At 44.5% G+C, this 22,671-nt stretch overlaps 1 protein-coding gene across 1 annotated transcript; it reads left to right on the plus strand.

Moving 5' to 3' along the window:
• Positions 1-489: 489 nt before the first annotated feature.
• Positions 490-14,266, plus strand: LOC101543177 (cytochrome P450 4A7-like). Its single transcript, XM_055138815.1, has 12 exons — positions 490-705; positions 3,547-3,688; positions 5,658-5,702; positions 6,155-6,282; positions 7,661-7,785; positions 8,152-8,306; positions 8,694-8,800; positions 9,181-9,371; positions 9,455-9,588; positions 11,025-11,089; positions 11,215-11,291; positions 12,858-14,266. Exons 1-12 carry the CDS (start codon positions 511-513, stop codon positions 13,024-13,026), a joined length of 1,533 nt encoding a protein of 510 aa, XP_054994790.1. The 5' UTR covers positions 490-510; the 3' UTR covers positions 13,027-14,266.
• The last annotated feature ends 8,405 nt before the right edge of the window (positions 14,267-22,671 follow it).

Raw genomic sequence — 22,671 nt, forward strand, 5'->3', positions numbered from 1 at the left:
GATCAATGAGACTGTGAATTTCTTCATTTTGGGCTTCGTGTCTGTTTTGCTTACAGCTGTGTCCAGACAGCCAGCAGAGTAGCAGGCACTCGGTGGGGCTCAATGAATAGCTGCAGAGTGATATGGAGAAGGGCCGGGAGTGTGCAGGTCATTATCACTGCAGCTGGAAAAGCTCCTCACTCTTTCTCAGATAGATATTCCAGTCACTCAGTTTTGTTGCTGAGGTTCGTAATCTACACCAGTGTCGACATTACTGTTTACATTTCCCATGTACTATAACACACCCAGTCACAGAGTGCCAGTTGTCCCTGAGGCCCTTCTCCGCCCCCCTCCTCTGGCAGCCTGTTTCCAGCCCTGGCAATCAGTTGCCTCTGCCAGCCCATAGGCTCTGCCCCCTGCAGTCACCTCCCCAAGGTGGGTGGGGCCACCCTTCCCTGACAACTAATATGGGTTGCGTGATCAGGCACAGTCAGGCTGAGCCAGCCATCCTGCAGTCACGGCACCGGCACCATGAGTGTCTCCGTTCTGAGTCCCACCAGATCCCTGGGCAGTTTCTCTGGGCTCCTGCAAGTGGCCTTCCTGCTAGGCCTGGTGTTGCTGCTGCTCAAGGCTGTCCAGCTCTACCTGCAACGCCAGTGGATGCTTAAGGCTGTCCAGCAGTTCCCATCACCTCCCTCCCACTGGCTCTTCGGGCATTCCAAGGAGGTAGGAAGGAGCAGGGAGGTGAGCGGGAGGATGGGGGACAGTTTCAGAAGATGATGGTGGTCAGCAGATTGTTGGGAAAGTCTTGTTGATGACCACTTGGGGTCTCAGGGAAAGCCATCTCACCTCTTGGGTCTTCCACCCCAGTCCAGGGAACTCCATCCTCTTAGAAACTGGGCCTGGTGGCTCAGGTTGGTCAGACTCTCCCTCCTGGGGTAGACCAACCATCCTGCACTTATGAGGCAATAGCTATGCCTCTCTGGGTCCCCCCAACCTGCTGGGTAGCCTCAGCTCTTTCCATAAAACAGGGCTTCTAGATGCTTCCCTGACCAGTCTCTCAATTCATCTTCTCTATGCCAGCCAGAAATCACAGCCACTACTGTGCTGTGGGGTGCCCAGTTTAAGGTGTTGTGTGACAGGAACAAAGGCTTACCAGCTTAGGGAGGAATGGCGTCAGGGCCAGGGAACCCACCAGTCCTGTTTGATGGCATTGAAGACTGAGGTTTTCTTTGCCCAAACTCTGACTGGTGGCTGGCACATGTGAGAAAGAGGCCAGGATGGCCCTTGGTGAGGAGAACTGACTTTTGCACAATTAAACAGAATATTTGCTTCGAAGGTTTATTCACTGAACCCCATAGAGTGAGCTGTGCACACCACACCTTCACCTAAATTCTGGTATCTCATTCCAAGGGGTTGCTTGCTTGTGGTTTTTGCCTCTTTCCTGCTTTGCTCTTCTCTATCCCACCCAGGAGTGAAACCAGCTGGTAATTGTCTTTCTCTATCTGACTACTTCACTTATAAAGACCCTTTGCTTTTGTTTTTCTGTGGTTTTTGCTATGTGTGTTTGTGTGTGTGTTTTGCTAGGGATCAAACCCAGGTGTCATACATGCAAAGAGCAAACTACCTACCACTGAGCCACGTCCCTAGTCTAGCTTTATTCCAGACACTCTCTGTGCTTCTGAGCAACTGGCTATAAGTGAGAAAATGCCATGATAGCCTCTCAGGTTTACTGAATTTGCTAGAATGGCTCACAGCATTCAAGAATCCCATGTAATTGAAGAGAATCACTTCTGTGTGGATGAAAGGAAAGAAATTCATCTTTCCAGGACCAATGAGATAGTGAAGGTGTTAAAGCATTGGCCAACCCCAATGGGGTTTCCACTGGTGAATTCCAGTTCAATTTCTAGCACCCCAAAGTCCCTTGTACACTACTGGAAATAACCTCTAAGCACTGCAGAGTTCTGTTGAGCTGCTCCACACCGTCTTCTCAGAGTTGGCCCAGCTTATGAGCTGCTCTCATTTGAGGAAAAATTCCCATTATGGTTATCACTTAAGAATAGAGAGAGTACAGGGGTTAAGGTGATTGCTTGTATGTGGTTGGCCCTGATTAATCCCTTACACCACATACCGTTCCCCAAGCACCACTAGGAGTGATCCCTGAGCACCACCAAGTATAGCCCCCAAACAATGAAAAGGTAATCACTTAAACTAGCATGTATCTATAGAACTGTGATTATGGAATTATGGACATTATGGAATATGAGGAACTAGTGATAAGCCACCAAAGCACTGTAGCACTATAGCACTGTAGCACTGTTCTCCCGTTGTTCACAGATTTGCTTGAGCGGGCACCAGTAACATCTTCGTTGTGAGACTTGTTGTTACTGTTTTGGGCATATTGAATACACCACAGGTAGCTTGCCAGGCTCTGCCGTGTGGGCGGGATACTCTCAGTAGCTTACCGGGCTCTCAGAGGGACAGAGGAATCAAAGCCAGGTCGGCCATGTGCAAGGCAAACGCCCTACCTGCTGTGCTATCAAAAAATTTAAAGTGAAAAACATTTCTCATAGAACATTATGGTTCCTATGTCCTGATTGCAAAGAAATCATGTGTTTGAGGTCAGGGTCAATCTCTGAGGCATGAGTGTCAGGAACCTGAAGAAGAGCACAGCTGTTTGGCCTGGTCTGCATAGCTGCTGTCCCCTTGCACTGGGCACTGGAATAGTCATTCTGTGGCCAAAGGAAATGGTCCTTTTTATTCTACTTTCATGGCAAACTTAATAAGCTCTGCAAATTCATCTTCTCTGTACACCCAAAGATAAGACCCCCACATGCAAATTCAAAGGATTTTAAAGGATTCAAATTAACAGTCTGCTGGAGAGAAACTGACACCCAAGTCCCAAACACAAGAACTTCTCCAGAGAGTTTGTCCTAAAAGTTGGTCTGCAGAAGGGCCTTTATTCCTTGAAATGATTTTGTAGCACATCCGCCGATTTTCATTCCTTCCAGTTTTAAGGAGGATGGTAAAAATTTCTTTGGAGCCAGTGGGGCCTGGACTGGGTCCATGTACCAAGAGACAAGTCTTGAGAAGGCTTGTTTTGAATATTCCCTGTATATGCCACACACTACTCTGTTATAAAGTATTGAGATGTGTGCTTGATTATTTGCTGACATTAGTAACCAGGATGGTAGAATAAAGACAATATTTAAATTTTATTTTTAATAATCCACCTTACCTCTAAGTAAACATAGAATACGTTGATTCAAGTGATCGTACAAGTTGTTCATGCAAATATTGTAGTCACGGCTTGCAAAAATTCATGTACCAACATGTCAATTGCTACGGTAAATATTTCCACCCAGTTTCATCTCCAACAAGAAAATCATATATGTCAAACCTTGATCAACCTCCAAATGTGGGTTAGAGATCATAAAGAAGCAATTGTAATATTTAGTTCTGCTGAATGATTCAAAACTTTCTCCTTTGTGGTCATTTCACTCTTCACCTTCTCTTCAGCTGTGAAGAACTAAACATTTTCTTTGGTTTGTCTTACTTTGATCACAGTTCCAAGATAATAAAGAGCTGCCTCAGCAACTGAAAAGGATAGAGAAGTTTTCATGTGCCTGTCCTCGCTGGCTATGGGGCTCAAGGGTCATTATGGTGGTCTATGACCCTGACTACATGAAGGTGATTCTGGGGCGATCAGGTAAGAGAAAAATCCCCCTTTCACAACTGCAGTAGCTCCTCCCCCATTTGGATTTGGTGCCTGGTTCTGGAGAGATGGTACAGAGGTTAGGGTACATTCTTGGATGTTGGCTGATTCTGGTCAACACACGTGCTTCCAACATTACAAAATTCTCAAACACCAACAAGAGTAGCCCTAAGCACTGCCAAGTGTGGCCAGCAAAATCATGTGACTGTATGACCCTGAAATTCCAAAAGAGAGCAGAGATTCAGTCAACACTGCATGCCTAAAATTTCTATAGACCATGCTCCCAGCCTGCCTAAATCAGCAATATTTATCACTGTCACTTTCACTGTCATCCCATTGCTCATCAAGTTGCTCGAACAGACACCAGTAACATCTCCATTATGAGACTTGTTGTTACTGTTTTTGACATATTGAATATGCCACGGTGAGCTTGCCAGGCTCTGCCATGCGGGCGGGATACTCTTGGTAGCTTGCCGGGCTCTCCAAGAGGGACGGAGGAATTGAACCCAAGTTGGCTGCATGCAAGGCAAACGCCCTACCTGCTGTGCTATAGCTTCAGTCCTATAGCAATATTTACTTAATATTTACTTATATATACTATAGCAATATTTACTTAAATGAAATATAGCTTAAGTAGCAGTGTTAGTATTTTCTTTTCTTTTTTGTTTAACCAAATTGACATCAATTTTTAAGGTTTTCTAATTTTTTATTTTTTATCTATTTTATTTATTTATTTTTAATTAGTGAGTCACGGTGAGGGTACAGTTACAGATTCACGCATTTTTGTGCTTGTTTTTCCCTCATGCAATGTTTGAGAGCCCATCCCTCCACCAATGTCCATTCTCCACCACCAATGAACCCAGTATCCCTCCCCCCCACCCCTAATCCCATCCCCCCACCCCACCCCGCCTCTGTGGCGGGGCATTCCAATTTGAAATCTCTTTCCTTTTGGGTGTTGTGGTTTGCAATAGGGGTATTGAGTGGTCATCCTGTTCAGTCTCTAGTCTACTTTCAGCACGCATCTCCCTACCCGCGCAGGATCTCCAATCACATATTACTTGGTGTTCCCTTCTCTATCTGGGATGACTTTCCCCCAGCGTGTGAGGCCAGCTTCCAAGCTATGGAGCCAACCTCGGGATATTATATACTACTATTCTTGGGTATTAGTCTCCTACTCTGTTGTTCTATATTCCACAGATGAGTGAAATCTTTCTATGTCTGTCTCTCTCTCTCTTTCTGGCTCATTTCACTGAGCATGATACTTTCCATGTTGATCCACTTATATGCAAAATTCATGACTTTCTAGCAGCTGCATAGTATTCCATTGTATAGATGTACCAAAGTTTCTTTAACCAGTCATCTGTTCTTGGGTACTCGGTTTTTTTCCAGATTCTGGCTATTGTAAACAGTGCTGTGATGAACATATAAATGCAGATGTCATTTCGACTATATACTTTTTTGTTTCTCCAGGATATATTCCCAGAAGTGGTTGCTGGATCAAATGGAAGCTCAATTTCTAATTTTTTGAGAAGCGTCCATATTGTTTTCCAAAGGGGCTGGACCTGTCGGCATTCCCACCAGCAGTGTAGAAGGGCAAATTGACATCATTTGTTATATAAAATCAGAAACTTTGATTTGAAAGTTAGAAAATAATTAGTCATGGTGAGAGAGCCACTACAAATTATAGGAAATCCATAACCTTCTGCCCTTTTTTTTGGTGTTGAGGAAAGTGTATGCTTTTTTCACCTCTAGTTCAGACTATTCTGACATTAAAACTGAGTCTGAGTTCCAGACATTGTAGATAACAGGACAGGAGCATCAGGGTAAGAGGTAGTGGGATAGCTTAAAACAGATGATCAGCAACAGTCACTGGGAGTGCACAAACTCTCATGTAAACCCTGCTCTACTCAGAACTCTGCTTTGTTTATCCTATTTTCTTATAATGCCCTTCCTTACTTTTCAGACCCAAAGTCTACCATTCCCTATAGATTCGGGGCTCCCTGGATTGGTAAGTATATCCAACTTTCAGGAATACAGTCCTCTTGCTAGTCAGGTGCTAGAACTCTCTCTGGCTCAAGAGAACAAGTGGCATGTACCTTGACAGACATGTATCTCTGAATCAAACCGCATCTCCAGCTTCGAAATCCTCACCCCTCTAAAGTGGTGAAGACTTTTTTAGATTTAGTTTCTTCCACATCTCAATCCTCTCCAATGTTCTTAGCCCAACTTTAAGTTCTTGTATAACCTGACCCACAACACCATTTGAACCTTTATCACTAGATGCCTTCAACATATCTTAGTGTAAGACACTTGAGAAAATTCATGATCATGAAAAATATTGGCCTTTCCTACCTGTGCCATGATGATGTGTCTCTTGAAACACCCATGACTGTGCCCAAAGCATCCAAGTCCTTCTAATCACATCTCCTCTCTCCCTGCACACACCTTTGTCTGGCCCAGGGTATGGTTTGCTCCTGTTGAATGGACAGACCTGGTTCCAGCACCGGCGCATGCTGACCCCAGCTTTCCATTATGACATCCTCAAGCCTTACGTGGGGCTCACAGCTGATTCTGTGCGAGTGATGCTGGTAAGTCTTTTTTCTCACCCACACACCTTTAGCCACACCACAGTTCAGAGTCTACTCTTACCCAAGTGCCACTAGACCTCCCTCAGGCATGCCCGTAAAGACCAACAAGCCCACAAGCGGTGGTTGTTCTCCCAAAATAGATAAGTTGGGAGATGACCCAGGCACCAATTGGAAACACACTTGGCTCCATACCTACAAAAGTAACCATGAAGAAGGGGACACTTTTCCTGCCCCTCTACATCTTTAAATCAGTGAAGTGGATGATTGTCCATCCCATAACAGCTAAACCTGTTCTAATAAACTGTTGGTGGCAGGATTTACCTCCAGGGTTCTGTCATGCCTGGACTTATGACTGGGCCCAGGGCTTTTGCAAGGCATGGAGCCCCCCATGTAAGGCTGTAAATGTCCATGTGCATCTCAGAGCCACCCTGTGTTAGTAACTCTTCCCAGAGAACTCTGGCCTTCCATCTACTGGGTCAGCTAACAACAGATGAACAAAGGAACTGAATCTACAGAGACTGATCCCTCAGCTTTTTCTCCCCCAGATACCTGAGTTCAATTCACTTGTCCCTTCTTCCATCAAGCTTAGATCATGGGTCAGTGAAGAATTCGCCTTTTGATCCTGAGAAACAAAATCTATTGGTCTCCAAAAGATAGGAATTACCTTCATCATTTTTGGTTTTTTTCAACTAAAATATTAATATAATTATCATTTTGGCCACATGCTTATAATAGTATTAATACTTGTGGTTATTGTTACGATCAACACAGTTACCTTGCCTCACCAACTCCAAAGTGCTGAAGACTGTCCATCAATGCCCTTAAGCTATGTCTGTTTCACTTCACTATTTTTCCCCACCAATCACTACCCCCCTTACTTGGCATTCTCATTCTCAATTCAGGGCCAAGGTTTTGCCATCATTTGGTACAAATCATACCACTGTTTAGTTTCTCTATACCACAGATAACTTGTTCTCAGTATTAGAAACAAAGTCAACTCGGGGCTGGAGTGATAACACAGTGGGTAGGGCATTTGTCTTGCACATGGCTGACCCGGGTTTGATTCCCAGCATCCCATATGGTCCCCTGAGCACTGCCAGGAGTAATTCCTGAGTGAAGAGCCAGGAATAACTCCTGTGCATTGCCAGGTGTGACCCAAAAAACAAAAAAAAAGAAAGAAACAAAGTCAACCCTAAGAAACCATGAATAATAATTCTAAGATATTTTGTTAAATGTTTATCATATTACCAAAACACAAGCTTATTGCACATAATTTACCAAAACCCATTCTGCTTTAGAAAGGGTGGAAGAATATTTAGTGACAGGAAGGACAGTCTGTCAGTCAAGGGGACACAGGTGTCCATGCCCCTTCCCCCAGGACAAATGGGAAAAGCTCAACAGGAACGGTGTCCCCTTGGACATCTTCGGACACGTCTCCTTGATGACGCTGGACACCATCATGAAGTGCGCCTTCAGCCACCCCAGCAGCCTGCAGACTGACAGGTCAGTGGCTGCCCCTGACCAGCTCTGGGAACTATCTGTGAGGTCAGCAAGGAAGTCTACATATGAACCAGCATAAACAGTGAGGCTCTCAGGAGTCCTGACAAAGAACAAGCCCACCCTCCAAATCAGCCACACCTTGATTCCTCTGGTTCCTGATCCTGATCCCTGGCCTCTCAAGTCTTGTCTAAAAGAAGATATAGATAGATAGATAGATAGATAGATAGATAGATAGATAGATAGATAGATAGATAGATAGATATAGATAGAAATAATAATGTTTACTTGTTTTGTGGAACCCCCCCTGCAGGATCCCCATCAATGCCAGTATACCCCCTTTCCCATATGCCCTGCCCCATCTTCCTGCAGGAAGAACCTCTCCTATACACAGGCCATCGAGGACCTAAAGAACCTCTTCTTTTCCCGGGTGAGGAATTTCTTCCACCAGAATGACTTCATCTACAGCCTAACCCCCGCTGGCCGCAGCTATGCCAAGGCCTGCCAGATCGCCCATGAGCACACAGGTGAAAACCCATATCTGAAGGTCTCCCTGCTGTCATCAGCCGTATCCAAGGGACCCAGAGGGATGTCCCCAGCACAGTTGGAACCTTGCCGGCCACTCAGGATGTGAGTGTGCAAGGTGCTGGACTATGAAAGTGTTTCAAATGTTTCTTCATCAGGACACTGAATGAAACCTCAGACAGGGCTCAACAGCATCCCTGGTCTGAGTACTGAGGGGGTGGCCTGAGCAGTATCATGGAGCTGGAGCTCTCACCTGCTGTGCACCCATGCTCCTGCACTCCTGATTCACTGCAACCAGACTCTGGAGATGGGAAGTACCTGAGGCTACTGTAGACACTGACCTGGGCTCCCAGAACCCTCAGTTCTGCCTGGAACCTTTTTCCTGACAGACCGTGTGATCCGGCAGAGGAAGATGCAGCTGCAGAATGAGAACGAGCTAGAAAAGATCAGGAAGAAGAGGCACCTGGATTTCCTGGACATCCTGCTCTTTGCCAAGGTGAGTGGGAGTAGTAGATGTGGAGGGGTGAGTGTGGAGTGGAGTGTGGAGGGGGTGAGTGTGGTGGGTGAGTGGAGGAGGGTGACTATGAAGGGGCCAGTCAGGGTGGTAAATGTTGTGGGTGAGTGGAGGAGGGTGAATGTGAGGAGGGTTAATGAAGGAGAATGAGTATGGAGGGATGAATATGAAGGTTGAGTATAGAGGGGGTGAGTGTGGAGGAGGATGAGCGGAGAAAGGCAAGTGGAAGAGTGTGAGGGATGAGTGGAAAATGATGAGTGTGAGGGTGAGGGTGAGTGGAGGAGGGTGAAAGTGGAGAAGGTTGTGACTACACACACACCCAGAGAGAAAGCGGTCAACCCACTCTCTCCCCATGTGCACAGTCAGAGGACGGGAGCGGCCTGTCTGACAAGGACCTGCGGGCAGAAGTGGACACGTTCATGTTCGAGGGTCATGACACCACAGCCAGCGGCATCTCCTGGATCCTCTATGCACTGGCCACACACCCCGAGCACCAGCAGCAGTGCCGGGAGGAGCTCCAGAGCCTGCTGGAAGATGGCTCCTCCATCACCTGGTGAGTGCCAGCTGTGGGCGAGCCAAGCCCCTCAGCAGGGGAACCTAGGGCAGCTCCACTCACTCTGGGGATGCTCCTTTCAGGGACCACATGGACAAGATGCCCTACACCACCATGTGCATCAAGGAGGCGATGCGTATCTACCCGCCCGTGCCTGGTGTGACCAGACAGCTCAGCTCACCTGTCACCTTCCCTGATGGGCGCTCCCTACCCAAAGGTAGGCCAGCTCCTGGCACACTCCCTGAGAAGCAGCATAGTGGAAGGAGAGCAGGTCATTGGGCCAAAGATAGTCCTGAGCTCCCACTGCATCCCCTCAAGAATCAATACTTAGGGGATAAAAGATATAGTACAGCAGGTAGGCACTTGCCTTGCACATGGCCAACTTGGGTTTGTTCCCCGGCACTTCTTATAATCTCCCAAGTTGAATAGGAGTTAATCCCTGAGCACAGAGCCAGGAGTATGCCTCCAAAACTACCAGGTGTAGCCTCAAACATCCCTGCTTTAAAACAAAATAATCAGTATTTTGTAATCAGGATCGGGGATTAGGCCTCTGAAACACTGCTGAAGGCCCCAGAAAACCTCAGTCAACAAGTTCTGGCCTCTGAGTGTGGCCTCAGATATTCAGCTTTCAAACCATTTTCAGGGCCAGAGAGAGTGGCCAGGGTTTTAAGGTGTTTCTCTTGCATGCAGCCAACCTGAATTCAAACCCTGCCACCGCATAGTCCTTTCATCACAGACTAGAGTGACCCAAGCACAGAGCTGGCAGTAACCTCCCCACAAGCACCACCCATGATAAATCAAAATAGTCATTTTCTGCTCTGGAAGGGCTGATGGATAAAGAAAGGTGGAGGGAAATGTGGTTTTCTCCTGAGCTCCAGGCAATGAGAGAGTAGGATTCACCACAGGGTTCTAGGGCCCAGCCTCTGAAATCAGCTCCCAATTCCCTGGGTTGCTTCCCCTCAAGAAATCAAAACTTTGCATTCCTGGTAAGGTCAGTGAAAGGCTACCACAGCACCCAGGAAAGCTCAAACAAGTTCTGGCCTCTAAGAGTGTCCTTAGAACTTCAGCTCGAAAACATTTGTTTCCTGAGCTGGGAGGGCTGGGTGGTCAGAGAAAAGACACACACACACACACACACACACACACACACACACCACACACACACACACACACACACACACACACACACACACACACACACCAAGGTCTGAGCCCACCTCTGTCAAACAAGTTGTGTGTTTAGCACTAAGTCACTTAGCTTCTCCTGAGCTCAGCAGCCTTACCTGAACAAAGATCTGTCTTTCTTGGAGGCTGTTTTTGTGAAAGAAAAAAAAAGAGTCAATCCTCATCCCTCAAAGACTCAAGGAGCAATTGGAAAAGTGATTGCAGCTCGAGTTTCAAAAAATAAAAATAATAAAAAATAAAAACCTTGCTTCCCTATCCTGGTCCTGGTCTCCCCCTGATCTGCTCACAGGGGAGTCACCAGACACCCGCTGCCCCCCACACATACCCCTTTACACAGGATCCTCCAGGCAGAGATGTGATGAGGTGACAGGTGACACACAAGTTTTGTGTGTGCCCACATACACTATGGTCTGAGAAACTGGGGCCCCAAGGGGAGTACTCAATCTTCTCTCTTCTCCCTGCCCCCAGGAATCTCAGTGAACCTGTCCATTTATGGCCTTCACCACAACCCAAATGTGTGGCCCAACCCAGAGGTATGATGTGGGGAAGTATGTTGTCCTGGGTCTCCTCACCCTCACCCCATCTCTCCTCTCCTGAGGCCTGACCCCATCTGGACTGAAGGAGTCATTCTGTCCTATTCTGTCCCTGTTCTCTCCAGGTGTTTGACCCTTCCCGGTTTGCACCAGGTGCTCCTCGGCACAGCCACGCGTACCTGCCCTTCTCAGGGGGCTCCAGGTGAGCTCCTCATTGTTGGCGGGGAGGGTTGTGACCATGTGTTTCCTAAGCATGGGACCTCCTGTGTGCACGTGCCCCCAAGCCTCCCCCACTGATAGTCAACAATCACCAATGAACAGGCACAGCAGCAGTTGCAAAGCTAAGGTCCTGTACTTGCCTCCACTCAATATTTCAGGATTTAGCTCCAGTTGACTGCTTTTTCCACCATAACTCACTCTGCCCAAAGTCTCAGGTGGATTGTGGCCACCCACCCCTCAGAAGACAGTGGTGTTGGGATTACCCTTGGAGCTTTAGAGGGAGCCTCAGGAGTGTTGGGGGAGATTCACACCCATGGTGTCTTTCCTCCAGGCTTCTGCTCATGTATGTGTGGCTGCCACGAATAGGCAAGGGAGAACTAGGGGCCTAATTTCAGGGTCAGATCTCGATTTTTTTCAATTCTGTTGTTTGTTCAAAGTTTAAAGTACATCTTAAACCTTTCTCTAGGAGAAAGGAACTCAGCTCGAAACACCATTCCTGCCTCCAAGAATTTTGAGTCGGGAACCAGCACAGGCTTGTTCATTCTTCTCTCTTCACTCACTCCTTCATGAGCATACTGTTGGCTCTCCTGGCACCTCCTGGGTTCTGGACACTAATGTGTCCTGAATAGTGGTTGGGATCAGAGGAGGAAGAGGTGCAGAGGCAAAGGGGTGAGGACAGGCTGTCACTGAACTGAGCCTTGAGGTTGTGACAGTTGAAGAAAGAGGACCCTGCTGGCCATGTCAATATGAGCAGAGCAAAAAAAAATGGACCTGAACGGGCAAGTGGCGAGTGAGGTGACAGCGCAGGAAGGATCAATGCGCCCTGAGATGCTAGGACGTGTCCTCCCATGCTGGAAGGCGTCGGAGAGTCTGAGTTAGCTGTGCTTCACTGCAGAGGTAGAAGAGGCATGGGACAGAGAGACCCCAGTGAGGACAGGAAGGAAAGCAGTGGCACTTCTGCAAGACTGGAAGACATGGAAGCTGGTTAAGTCAGGGTACTGGAAGGTGGTTGTCTGAGCCATTCATTGGAGCTGATGGTGCAGCTGGTTGAGGATCAGTGTCCTGGGGCTCCTTCACATGCTTTCTGATCCTGTCCAAACTCTTGACTCAAATTCCATCTGGTTTTCTCCATATAACCAGGATCCCTGAGTGTTCCTTGGTGGTGTGGGCCTGAAAGTCACCCTGTCATAGTGCCTTGATCTGACTCCCCACTGTGAATTGCCATGGAGAGATTGAGCAAAGTCCTGAGGAATTCTTGGAGACCACATGACCCAGGGCTTGGAGCCTCCTCTTCCCTCACAGGCTTTTGGGCATGCTGAGAGAGAGGGAAGAACTTGGGCATGGAATGAGGGAGATTCGGGCCTTCCTAAGGTTGGGGAGATCGAACAGGTCTCAGAGTTAGAATCCAGGCCTGTGCAGTTTGAGGAGGGACCTGGAAAGAACCCCATGGAGGAAACCCTGGGTCTAGGTACATGGCAGCTCTAATGGGTTCTCCTCAGCCCAGAACTGACTCTGAGACCATTTCTCACGTGACTCTGCCTCTTCACAGGAACTGCATCGGCAAGCAGTTTGCCATGAATGAGATAAAGGTGGCTGTGGCACTGACCCTGCTCCGCTTTGAGCTGGCTCCTGACCCCTCCAGGGTCCCTATTCCCAATGCTAAACTTGTGCTGAATTCGGAGAATGGAATCCACCTCTACCTCAAGAAACTCACATAACCTATAAGGACGGTGATGCCCACCAGTCTGCCCGGACCACATCCCTTGCCAGCTTTCTTGCCATCTTACTGCTCCCCATTCCCCATTTGTTTGAGTGTCTCCCTCCACCTCTGACTATCCTCTGAATTCTTGAGTGCCTGCATTTCCCCAGCCTCTCTCTTCCCTGTCTTATAACCTTTCTACCTTCCTGCCTATTCCTATATGAGTTGCCTCTGCTGCTATAACAAAGGACCCGAATGTAGAGACTTACAATAGTACAAATTTATACTCTTACCACTTAGGAATCAGAAATTCATAATGGGTATTGCTGAGAGAGAAATTTGGGATTAGGGGTGTGAGACAGGAAGATAGCCTTTTCTATCTGTCTAGACATTTTTCTTGATTGGGCTTGAGTCTCCCTGATTATCCCAGAAATATTCTATTCTTAAATTCACTGAATGCAGATGTTAATCTCATCTCATTGTACTGGGGGAGCAATCCATGGCAATGATCAATCCCAACCTCCCCTGAGTAAATAACCTGCTCAGCCTGCTGAGCTCTCTCTCTCTCTCTCTCTCTCTCTCTCTCTCTCTCTCTCTCTCTCTCTCTCTCTCTCTCTCTCTCTCTCTGACTCTCTACCTCGGGGTCTTCCACAAATCATTGCCACCTGCCTGGTGCTATATACCCAAATCAAATCTGAGATTGTCCTTTTTGCTCTGGAATGTCAAATTGGAATAAATACACTCAACAATCATCAAAGAAACAGCAGAATTTAGCGGCTTGGTGTCCCCAGCTTTATTAAAATCTCCTATGATCCTTTCCAATAGTCAAACTCATCTTATTTCCAAAATAATGCTATGACTTCAACAGAAACCAGTGGCCATTTAGGAATTTAATTTGCAATGTTGTTAAGGCACTAGAAGAATGAGACTTCTGGGTTTAGTCTTCAGAAACTACCCCTGATTTAGTCTTGTTGGTACCGGACAGAAGGGTTTCTTACAGGGCACACATAAGAGCTTTCAAGTCATTTGTGTGTATTTGGGAGTTCTGGTCACTGAGACCATCTTTCTTCTCCTACTTTCTACTGTGAAGCTAGTCAGCTTTATTATCTTACTATAGTCCTTAGCTTGACCAAAATTTATTTTAATTTCTTAAAATTTTATTTTAATGTAGACAAAGTCAGAATTGTTGATATAATTCAAGAGTTAAATTACTATAAAATAAAGCTCCAATATTAAAATTGATAAATATAAAAAATTGATTTTATGTGAAAATTGTTCTCTTATCATTAGGTTGTGAAGTCCTTGTCTAAGTCCTTGTCTTAAGTCCTTGTCTAAGAATTTGTTAAGCTTTTTGTTGCTAGTTGAACCTTCTGTGTTATTGTTTTTGCTCATTGAGTTTAGTTGGCTTATGTGTTACTTTCCTGTTGAATTTGGTATGCTCCTACTGGAAATTCAGTGTTGAGGAATTAGGAGGAATGAGGCGACAGTGTGGTCAAGAGACTTCAGGATCTGCAGTCTGGGCCAATGAGTTGACATGGGATGTGGGAGGTGGGCTTGACTTCTGGAAGGATGGAGTGGGGAGTTGGGGAAGTAGGGAAGGCTGCCCTCCTGACTCTGAAAAACACTAGAGTTCACCGACAGGGAACTGGGCCACCTGAAATTATTTGCAGTTTGATGTCCCTGAAGAGAATATTAGTGAGGTGACAGAGTTGGCTATTGGTGTGGCTACAGCAGGGGCTGTGGTGTGTCACTGTTATGGCTTCAGTGGAGTGAGTATTCAGTCCACCCACCTCCAGAAGGTGCCCAAAGTTTTTAGCCACAGGACCCGTGTCCATGAATTTTAGCTGCTTAACTTGCGTCTTCTCAGAGATTTAGTTGTGAATCAGTAGAGCAAGACCAGAGAGTCAAATGGAGGTGGCTCTAAAATTTCCTTTTTTTTAATTGAATCACCATAAGACAGTTATAAAGTTTTCATGTTTGAGTTTCAGTCATACAATGATCAAGTACCCATCCCTCCACCAGTACACATTTTCCACCACCAATGTCCCCAGTATCTCCCCCTCCCTATCCCAACCATCCTCCTGCCTCTATGGCAGACAATTTCCCCCAGACTCTCTACTTTGGGGCATTATAGTTTGCAATATAGATACTGAAAGGCTATCATGTTTGGTCCTTTACTTTCAGCACACATTTTCCATCCCAAATGATCCCTCCAGCCATTGTTGATTTAGTGATCCCTTCTCTATTCCAGTTGCCTTTTCCCCCAGATCATGAGGCAGGCTTCCAACTTGGCCCTTGTCTCTACTGTCCATGGGTATCAGTCTCATATTATGTTATTTTATATTCCACAAATGAGTGCAGTCATTCTATGTCTGTCCCTCTCTTTCTGACACATTTCATTTAGCATGATACTCTTCATGACCATACACTTATCAGCAAATTTTTTACTTCATCTTTCCTAACAGCTGTATAGTACTCCATTGTGTAGATGTACCAAAGTTTCTTTAACCAGTCGTTTGTTCTCAGGCACTCAGTTGTTTCCAGATGCTGGCTATTGTGAACAGTGCAGCAATGAACATACAGGTGCAGATGTCATTTCTACTGTGCTTTTTTGCACCCTTGGTATATATTCCCAGAAGTAGTATTGTGGGGCCATATGGAAGCTCAGTTACTAGTTTTTGAAGCAATGTCCATGTTGTTTTCCAAAAAGGCTGGACCAGTCGCCATTCCCACCAACAATGGAAGTGACTCCCTTTCTCTCCACATCTGTGCCAGCGCTGGTTGTTCTTGTTTAAAATTTTCTGGTATCAAATGCATGTTCACCAGAACCCTGTCTTTATAAGAATCTGATGAGTATCATCCAATAACAATATTTCATTTATCTCTTTTGCTATATCATGTCCTTAACTTCAGTGTTCTCTTTGCCATTAGATAAAGAATTATTAATGCCTTTTCAACTAATTATATTAAATGCCAATGCCAAAAACCCAGAACCAATTCATAAAATCAATGCTTATTATTATTGAACAAGTAGATAATCCACATAGATATTCAAGGTAGGCTATTTATTCAAAATACACAAGACTAAAATCTGTCTGCCAAGAATATATCCTTGCAGGTAGGGTACTAACCTTGCATGAAACTGACCCAGGTTCCAATACCTGGCACTGTGTAAAAACACAAAAAGGGAGAGGTTGCCCAGCGGGGCTCTGTCTCTCCCGCTGCTGGCGTTCGGTAGTCTTCAGCCGCTTCCCCTACCCTAAGGAGATTGATGGCGATGATAAGGCAGGCGAAGGAAGGAACAGAGCCAAGCTGGTTGGTCTGAATCGCAGTTTATTCCAATCTCCTCTCTATACACTCCTGTCTCTCTCGTTGCTTCCTCCCCGTTCTCGATCTCTCTCTGGATCTTCTAATATTCCCCTTTCTGTCCTGCTCGCTCTCACTTCTTTCACTTTGTGCTCTGCTTATGTGTGTGCCACTGTGCTCTCTTCTGTCTGTCTCTCTGCGTCTGTCTCTCTGCGTCTGTCTCTCTGCGCCTGTCTCTCTGTGTCTCCTGTGTCTGGTGTCTTCTTCCTCTGTCTCCCTTGTCCTCTTTCTCCCCCCCCCAGTGCCCCACAGTCTTAGTTTATATAGCAAACTACATAGGGTGGTGACACAAAGGTGGGTTTAACATCAACAAATCAACAAAGAAGGGTAAAACCATTTCTTGAGGAGATTAACAAAATCTCATCTAAGAAAATCTCATCTAAGGAGATCTGCTCAAGGGTGTGATTCCAAACAAGGGTGTGTCCAGGTGTGAGCTAGTAATCTACTTAAATAGTCGTAGTAAATCTACTTCTAATATTTCTAGCAATGTCATTCTGTATGAGCACAGTAAGAGATATAACCTTAAAGTTTGGTTCTTCTTGAGGACATTCACTGTATAATCCAGACCACAGTCCTCAGGCCAGGTTAGTCTTCCTAACTCCAGCAGGGTCCTAATCTCGTCGTTACTTTTGGATCATGACAGCATTGTCCATGATCATGCTTTCAACGTATAGTTGAGTATTGTGGCGCTTTGGCCTGGCCCATTTCAATGCCAGGGTAGCACATAACTCACCACTTGCCCTGGATCCATCCTATCCCTCATCGGGACCCTGTTTTGGGGGATGTTAGGAACTAAGGGCAACTGAGTTGAGAAAGCAGATGCTCAGGAGTAAATATTATTGGAGTCAATCAACTCCCAAGTTACAAGCACAATATTGTCTTCCTGTGTCCATACAGAAAAGACATTGCTTTAAGGTAAACTATGTTCCCTAAGGCAAGGCTAAAAGGACAAACCCCATGTTATCCTACATGGCACCTCATAGGATCCCCTGAGCCAGCCAAGAGTGATCCCAAAATGCAAAGCAAACAGTAAACACTGAACACCACTAGGTGTGCTCCCCCCACAAAAAAATTTAAAAAACAAGAAAAAATATATCCTGTGAAATTCTCTTTCAGATATGAATGTCATACTGGGTCATCACTTAATCAAGCATGCTGAATTGCCTGGGAACAAGGAGGTTCTTAATTACATCAGCTGATCAAACCAGTGGGTCTAGGTAGGCAAACACCTGAAGCCTTAGACAAAGCTCAGGTCCAAGAACCTGTTTGTATAGGGCATTACTATAAACTCATCATTACTATGCTTCATGCTCAAGCAACTCGATGGCATTGTATCAGTGTAGCTATAGGGAGTTTCCTAAGATTAACATATTCTTAGCTTTGAACAGGGAAGTTTATCCCAAGTGCAGACATGGTGAGCATTTTTTTAAAACTTTTCACCCACAAGCAAAATGATCTCTTAAGGGTCCATTCTAAAAATCAATTATAAAACCAAAGATATATAAAATAAATTTTCATCATAACACAAGAATTAAGTAGAGGTTTTACCAAATAAACAAAGACTAAAGGAGATCACCATTTAAGGTTCCCTAGCAAGAAATGATTAAAGGAACATTTTCGTCTAATTATTTTTTTGTCTAAAGTTTTCTAACCACTCAAGCTCTTAGGAAGTTTCCACACAAACACCCACATTAGAACAAATTTTGAATAAATTAGACAAGAGAAGAAACACATTCAGAAAGCATTCATCAGTGAAGCAAGATTGAAGTGTGGTTCAATGCCTTAACCAATTTTATTGCTTCCTTTTGGATCAAGAAGCAAACGTGAAGAAAAGTCATATTGGAATAAAGAAATTATATGCATGATGAAACATGGGTACTATCAGTCTGAATCAGGACTGAGGGAAAAGGTGGCAGAATCTTGAGAGATTGCTCTATTGCCTAGCTTTACTTTATTAAAGTCAAGAATGGGTACCACATTATTTGGGGTTAGAATGCTCAGTAATTATATATTAAGCTCATCTCATATAATTTATCATTTAATACCACTGTTTTCTTTTTTTATTTATTTATTTTTTGAATTAATTATTTTTTAATTAATAGTTTATTTTTAATTAGTGAGTCAACGTGAGGGTACAGTTACAGATTTATACATTTTTGTGCTCATGTTTCTCCCTTACAAAGTTTGATAACCCATCCCTTCACCAGTGCCCATTCTCCACCACCAGTAAACCCAACATCCCTCCCCCCCTCCCCAGTCCCGTCTCCCCCCACCCCACACTGCCACTATGGCAGGAATACCACTGTTTTCTTGTTTATTTTCTGTCTGTATGATCTGTACATTGCTCCAAGTGGGGTGTTAAGTTCCCCTCTTATTGTTGTGTTCCTGTCAATATCTTCCTTAAGATCTGTTACTATTTGCTTTATATATTTTAGGATCTTCTGTTGGTTACATATGTATTATCAAATGTTATGTCTTTCTGTTGCTACTGGTTCATTTATTATTACTTAATTTATCAAAACATAATTACAAAACTCTTTATTGATTACAGGGCCAGGAGATGATTCAAAGACCTGTAATTCTCAGGATAATCCCCAGCGCCACTGGGGGTAGCCCCCACCCCCAGCCCTGCCCCAAAGCTATTGACTACTTTAATTACTTTATTAAGTAAAGTAATTACCTAATTACTTTAGATCTTACTGTTCTATGGAACTGAGCTTACTATGACAGAGAAATGGGAGTAGGGATTAGGGTCTGTTTCAAGGAGAGACCATGTAACAGTGATGGAGGGAAACAGATGCTCTGGTGGAGAGTAGGGTTGGAACATTGTATGCAGGGAACCCTGTCTTTAACAGTGTTATAAAAAATTAAAAATAAAATAAAATAGTCATATCTTTAAAGTGTCAGAATCATGAATGATATTTTTATTGTACCTAATTTATGACTCTAAATAAACTTAATTTACTAACAGAAAAATAACTTAAAATAATGGCTAACTTTGTCTAATATTTCCTGGGATTTTATGGGTACTCCAGGCACAATTAATGGAGATCATTGGTTTAAGACACTTTGCCAAGGTGAATTGTACTGCCCCTTGATTGGGTGCTGGAATGAATCTTTTGCTTCAAGAAAATAAATTATTAGTGGGTTACTGAGCAAGTTTTTTCTGAAATGAACTAAGGTGCTGGAGAGATATCCCATGAGTTAGTGTACACGCCTTGTGCACTCACAGTGACTGTTGCAAGCACCTCAGGACCCCCTCTTCCCGCCAGAAGCCTCTGCACAAGCACGCCATTGTAACCAGCACTCCCCTAACCCAGGTAACTTGATCTCCTCCCTGCTTAGCCAATAGGCTGGTGGGGGAGTGTCCTCTACGTCAGGGGTGTGGCCTCAAAAGGGGGCGTTGCCTTCTTCCGGACTGGCCTCAGTTATTCTTCCCCCTTTCCTACCCTGAGCACTTAGATCACAATCTGTATGACCAATTTCTTAGAAGAGCACCTTAGGGTAAGGACCTATTCTAGAAGGGGGAAAAGGCTACCATCATCCACTTAGCTCACCCAGAATCTCCTCCTGTAGCAAGAGGGAATAGAGATAGAGAACCGGAAAGTTTCACCTCTATCATTCCATAACAACATGAAGAAACAGTGAAAACCTCACCACAAGGAGAAAATGAAGAAAAGATTCCAGAAGCTTCAGCAGGGGTCACCCACAAATACAACCTACTCTCAGATAAAGAATTCAGAGGAGAAAGCGTTAAAGATGGTTAGTGAACTCAAAGCAACCATGGAACAGACAACCAATAAACTAAGGGATGATATGAATGCAGCGTTGAAACGGACCACCAAGAAAATACTGGAAGATCTGAGAGCAGAAATTTCAAAGCTACATGATGGCTGGAGGAACCAGTTGGGATGGAAGAGGCATGCGAAAGTAGATAATGAATCAAACATGATGACCTCTCAGTGTCTGTGTTGCAAGCCATAATGCCCAAAAGTAGAGAGAGAGTATGGGGAATACTGTCTGGGAGGGTGGGTAAGGGGGAGCTATACCCGGGATATTGGTGGTAGGGCATATGCACTGGTGAAGGGATGGGTGTTTGATCATTATGAGATTGTAACCTAGACATGAAAGCTTGTAACTATCTCACGGTGATTCAATAATTTTTTTAAATTAAAAAAAAAGAAATTTCAAAGCTACTAACAGAAGTGACACAATTAAAGGAATCGGTAGATTAAATAAAACTCAGTAGGAGCCTTCAACAGTAGAATGATTACAGCCGAAGACAGAGTCAGTGAGCTTGAAGATGAGCTGCAGAAAGCATATAGGCAACAACAAATAATGGCAAAAGACCTCAAAATGGCTCTAGGGGAAATCAGAGTCCTAGAGGATGACCTCAAGAGGAACATATGAATCATTGAAGTACCAGAAGCACAGGGAACTAATCCCAATTAAAAAAAAAAAAACAGTTAAAAACATGGTTGCTAAGAAATTCCCAGAGCTGGAGAATGCGAGCATCCAGATCCAAGGTGCCTGAAGGGTGCCAGCTAAAAGGGACCCCAAATAAAAAAAAAATACAAGCCATATCATAGTCAGAATGATGGATGCTGTGGATAGGAACACAATACTGCAAGCAGCAAGGTCAAAGAAGGAAATCACGTACAAAGGAGCACCCCGTAGATTTGCAGCAGACCTATCAGATGAAACCCTCCAAGCCCGAAGACAACGGTGGGATATAGTGAAAAAAGCTCAATGAAATGAACGTCTCACCCATGAATCTATAAGGTTCATAGAAGAAAATGTAGGCAGAACTCTCCATGACATTGAAGCTAAAAGCATCTTTAAAGACGAGACAGCACTGACCACGCAAGTGGAAGCAAACATAAACAAATGGGACTACATCTAACTAAGAAGTTTCTGCATTTCAAAATAAACAGTGACCAAAATACAGAAAGAACCCACAGAATGGGAAAGAATATTTACCCAATACCCATCTGATAAGAGATTAATATCCAGGATATATATAAGACACTTGTAGAATTGTATAAGAAAAAAACCTTCAACCCCATCAAAAAATGGGGAGAATAAAGGAACAGATGTTTCCTAAAAAAAGAAATACAAATGGCCCAAAGGCACATGAAAAAATGCTCCACATCCCTAGTCATCAGGGAGATGCAAATCAAAACAACAATGAGATAGCATCTCACATCACAGAGACTAACACACATTCAAAAGAACAAAAGCAACCAGTGCTGGTGTGGATGTGGGGAAAAAGGGACGCTCCTTCACTGTTGGTGGAAATGCCGACTGGTCCAGCCTTTCTGGAAAACAATATAGACAGTCCTACAAAAACTAGAAATTGAGCTTCCAGATGACCCAGCAATACTACTTCTGAGAATATATCCGAGAATGCAAAAGAGCACAGTAGAAATGACATCTGTATCTATATATTCATTACAGCACTGTTCACAATAGCCAAAATATGGAAACAACCCGAGTGCCCTAAAACAGATGACTGGTTAAAGAAACTTTGGTACATCTACACAATGAAATACTATGCAGCTATTAGGAACAATGAAGTCATAAAATTTGCTTATAAATGGAGAAAAATAAAGAGTATCATGCTAAGTGAAATGAGTCAGAAATAGGGACAGACACAGAGGGACTGCACTCATTTGTGGAGTGTAGGGTAGCATCACATGAGGCTGACACCCAAAGACGGTAGATACAAGGGACAGGGGGATTGCCCCATAGGTGGAAGACTGCTTCATGAACGGAGGATAGAAGGTAGATGGAATAGAGAAGGAATCACTGAGAAAATGATGGCTGGAGGAATAGTTGGGATAGGAGATGCATGCCGAAAGTAGATAATGGACCAAACATGAAGACCTCTCAGTGTTTGTGTTGCAAGCCATAATGCCCAAAAGTAGAGAGAGAATATGGGAGATATTGTCTGCCATAGAGGTAGGGGGAGGGAGGTAAGGGGGGGTATTCCCAGGATATTGGTAGTGGGAAATGTGCACTGGTAGAGGGATGGGTGTTTGATCATTGTGAGATTGTAACCCAAACATGAAAGCTTATAAATATCTCACGGTGATTCAATAAAATTTAATAAATAAATAAAGAAAGAAAAGAAAGAAAAGAAATGAACGTCTCACCAAGAATACTCTATCCGGCTAAACTCTTTCTTAAACTCGAAGGAACCATACACTATTTCACAGATAAACAACAACTGAGGCACTTCAAAGACTCAAAACCAAACTTAAAAGAAGGACTAAAGGGGCTGCTGTAAGACAAAGAA

The sequence above is a fragment of the Sorex araneus genome, chromosome 5, assembly GCF_027595985.1.
Source record: "Sorex araneus isolate mSorAra2 chromosome 5, mSorAra2.pri, whole genome shotgun sequence".
Taxonomy (NCBI): Eukaryota; Metazoa; Chordata; class Mammalia; order Eulipotyphla; family Soricidae; genus Sorex; species Sorex araneus.

Bases quoted from the DNA above. Each gene is read 5' to 3' on its own strand.
- LOC101543177 (XM_055138815.1), top strand. From the start codon at position 511: ATGAGTGTCTCCGTTCTGAGTCCCACCAGATCCCTGGGCAGTTTCTCT. The intron at 706-3,546 runs GTAGGAAGGAGC...CTTTGATCACAG, and splicing joins TCTTCGGGCATTCCAAGGAG to TTCCAAGATAATAAAGAGCT. The intron at 11,292-12,857 runs GTGAGCTCCTCA...GCCTCTTCACAG, and splicing joins CCCTTCTCAGGGGGCTCCAG to GAACTGCATCGGCAAGCAGT.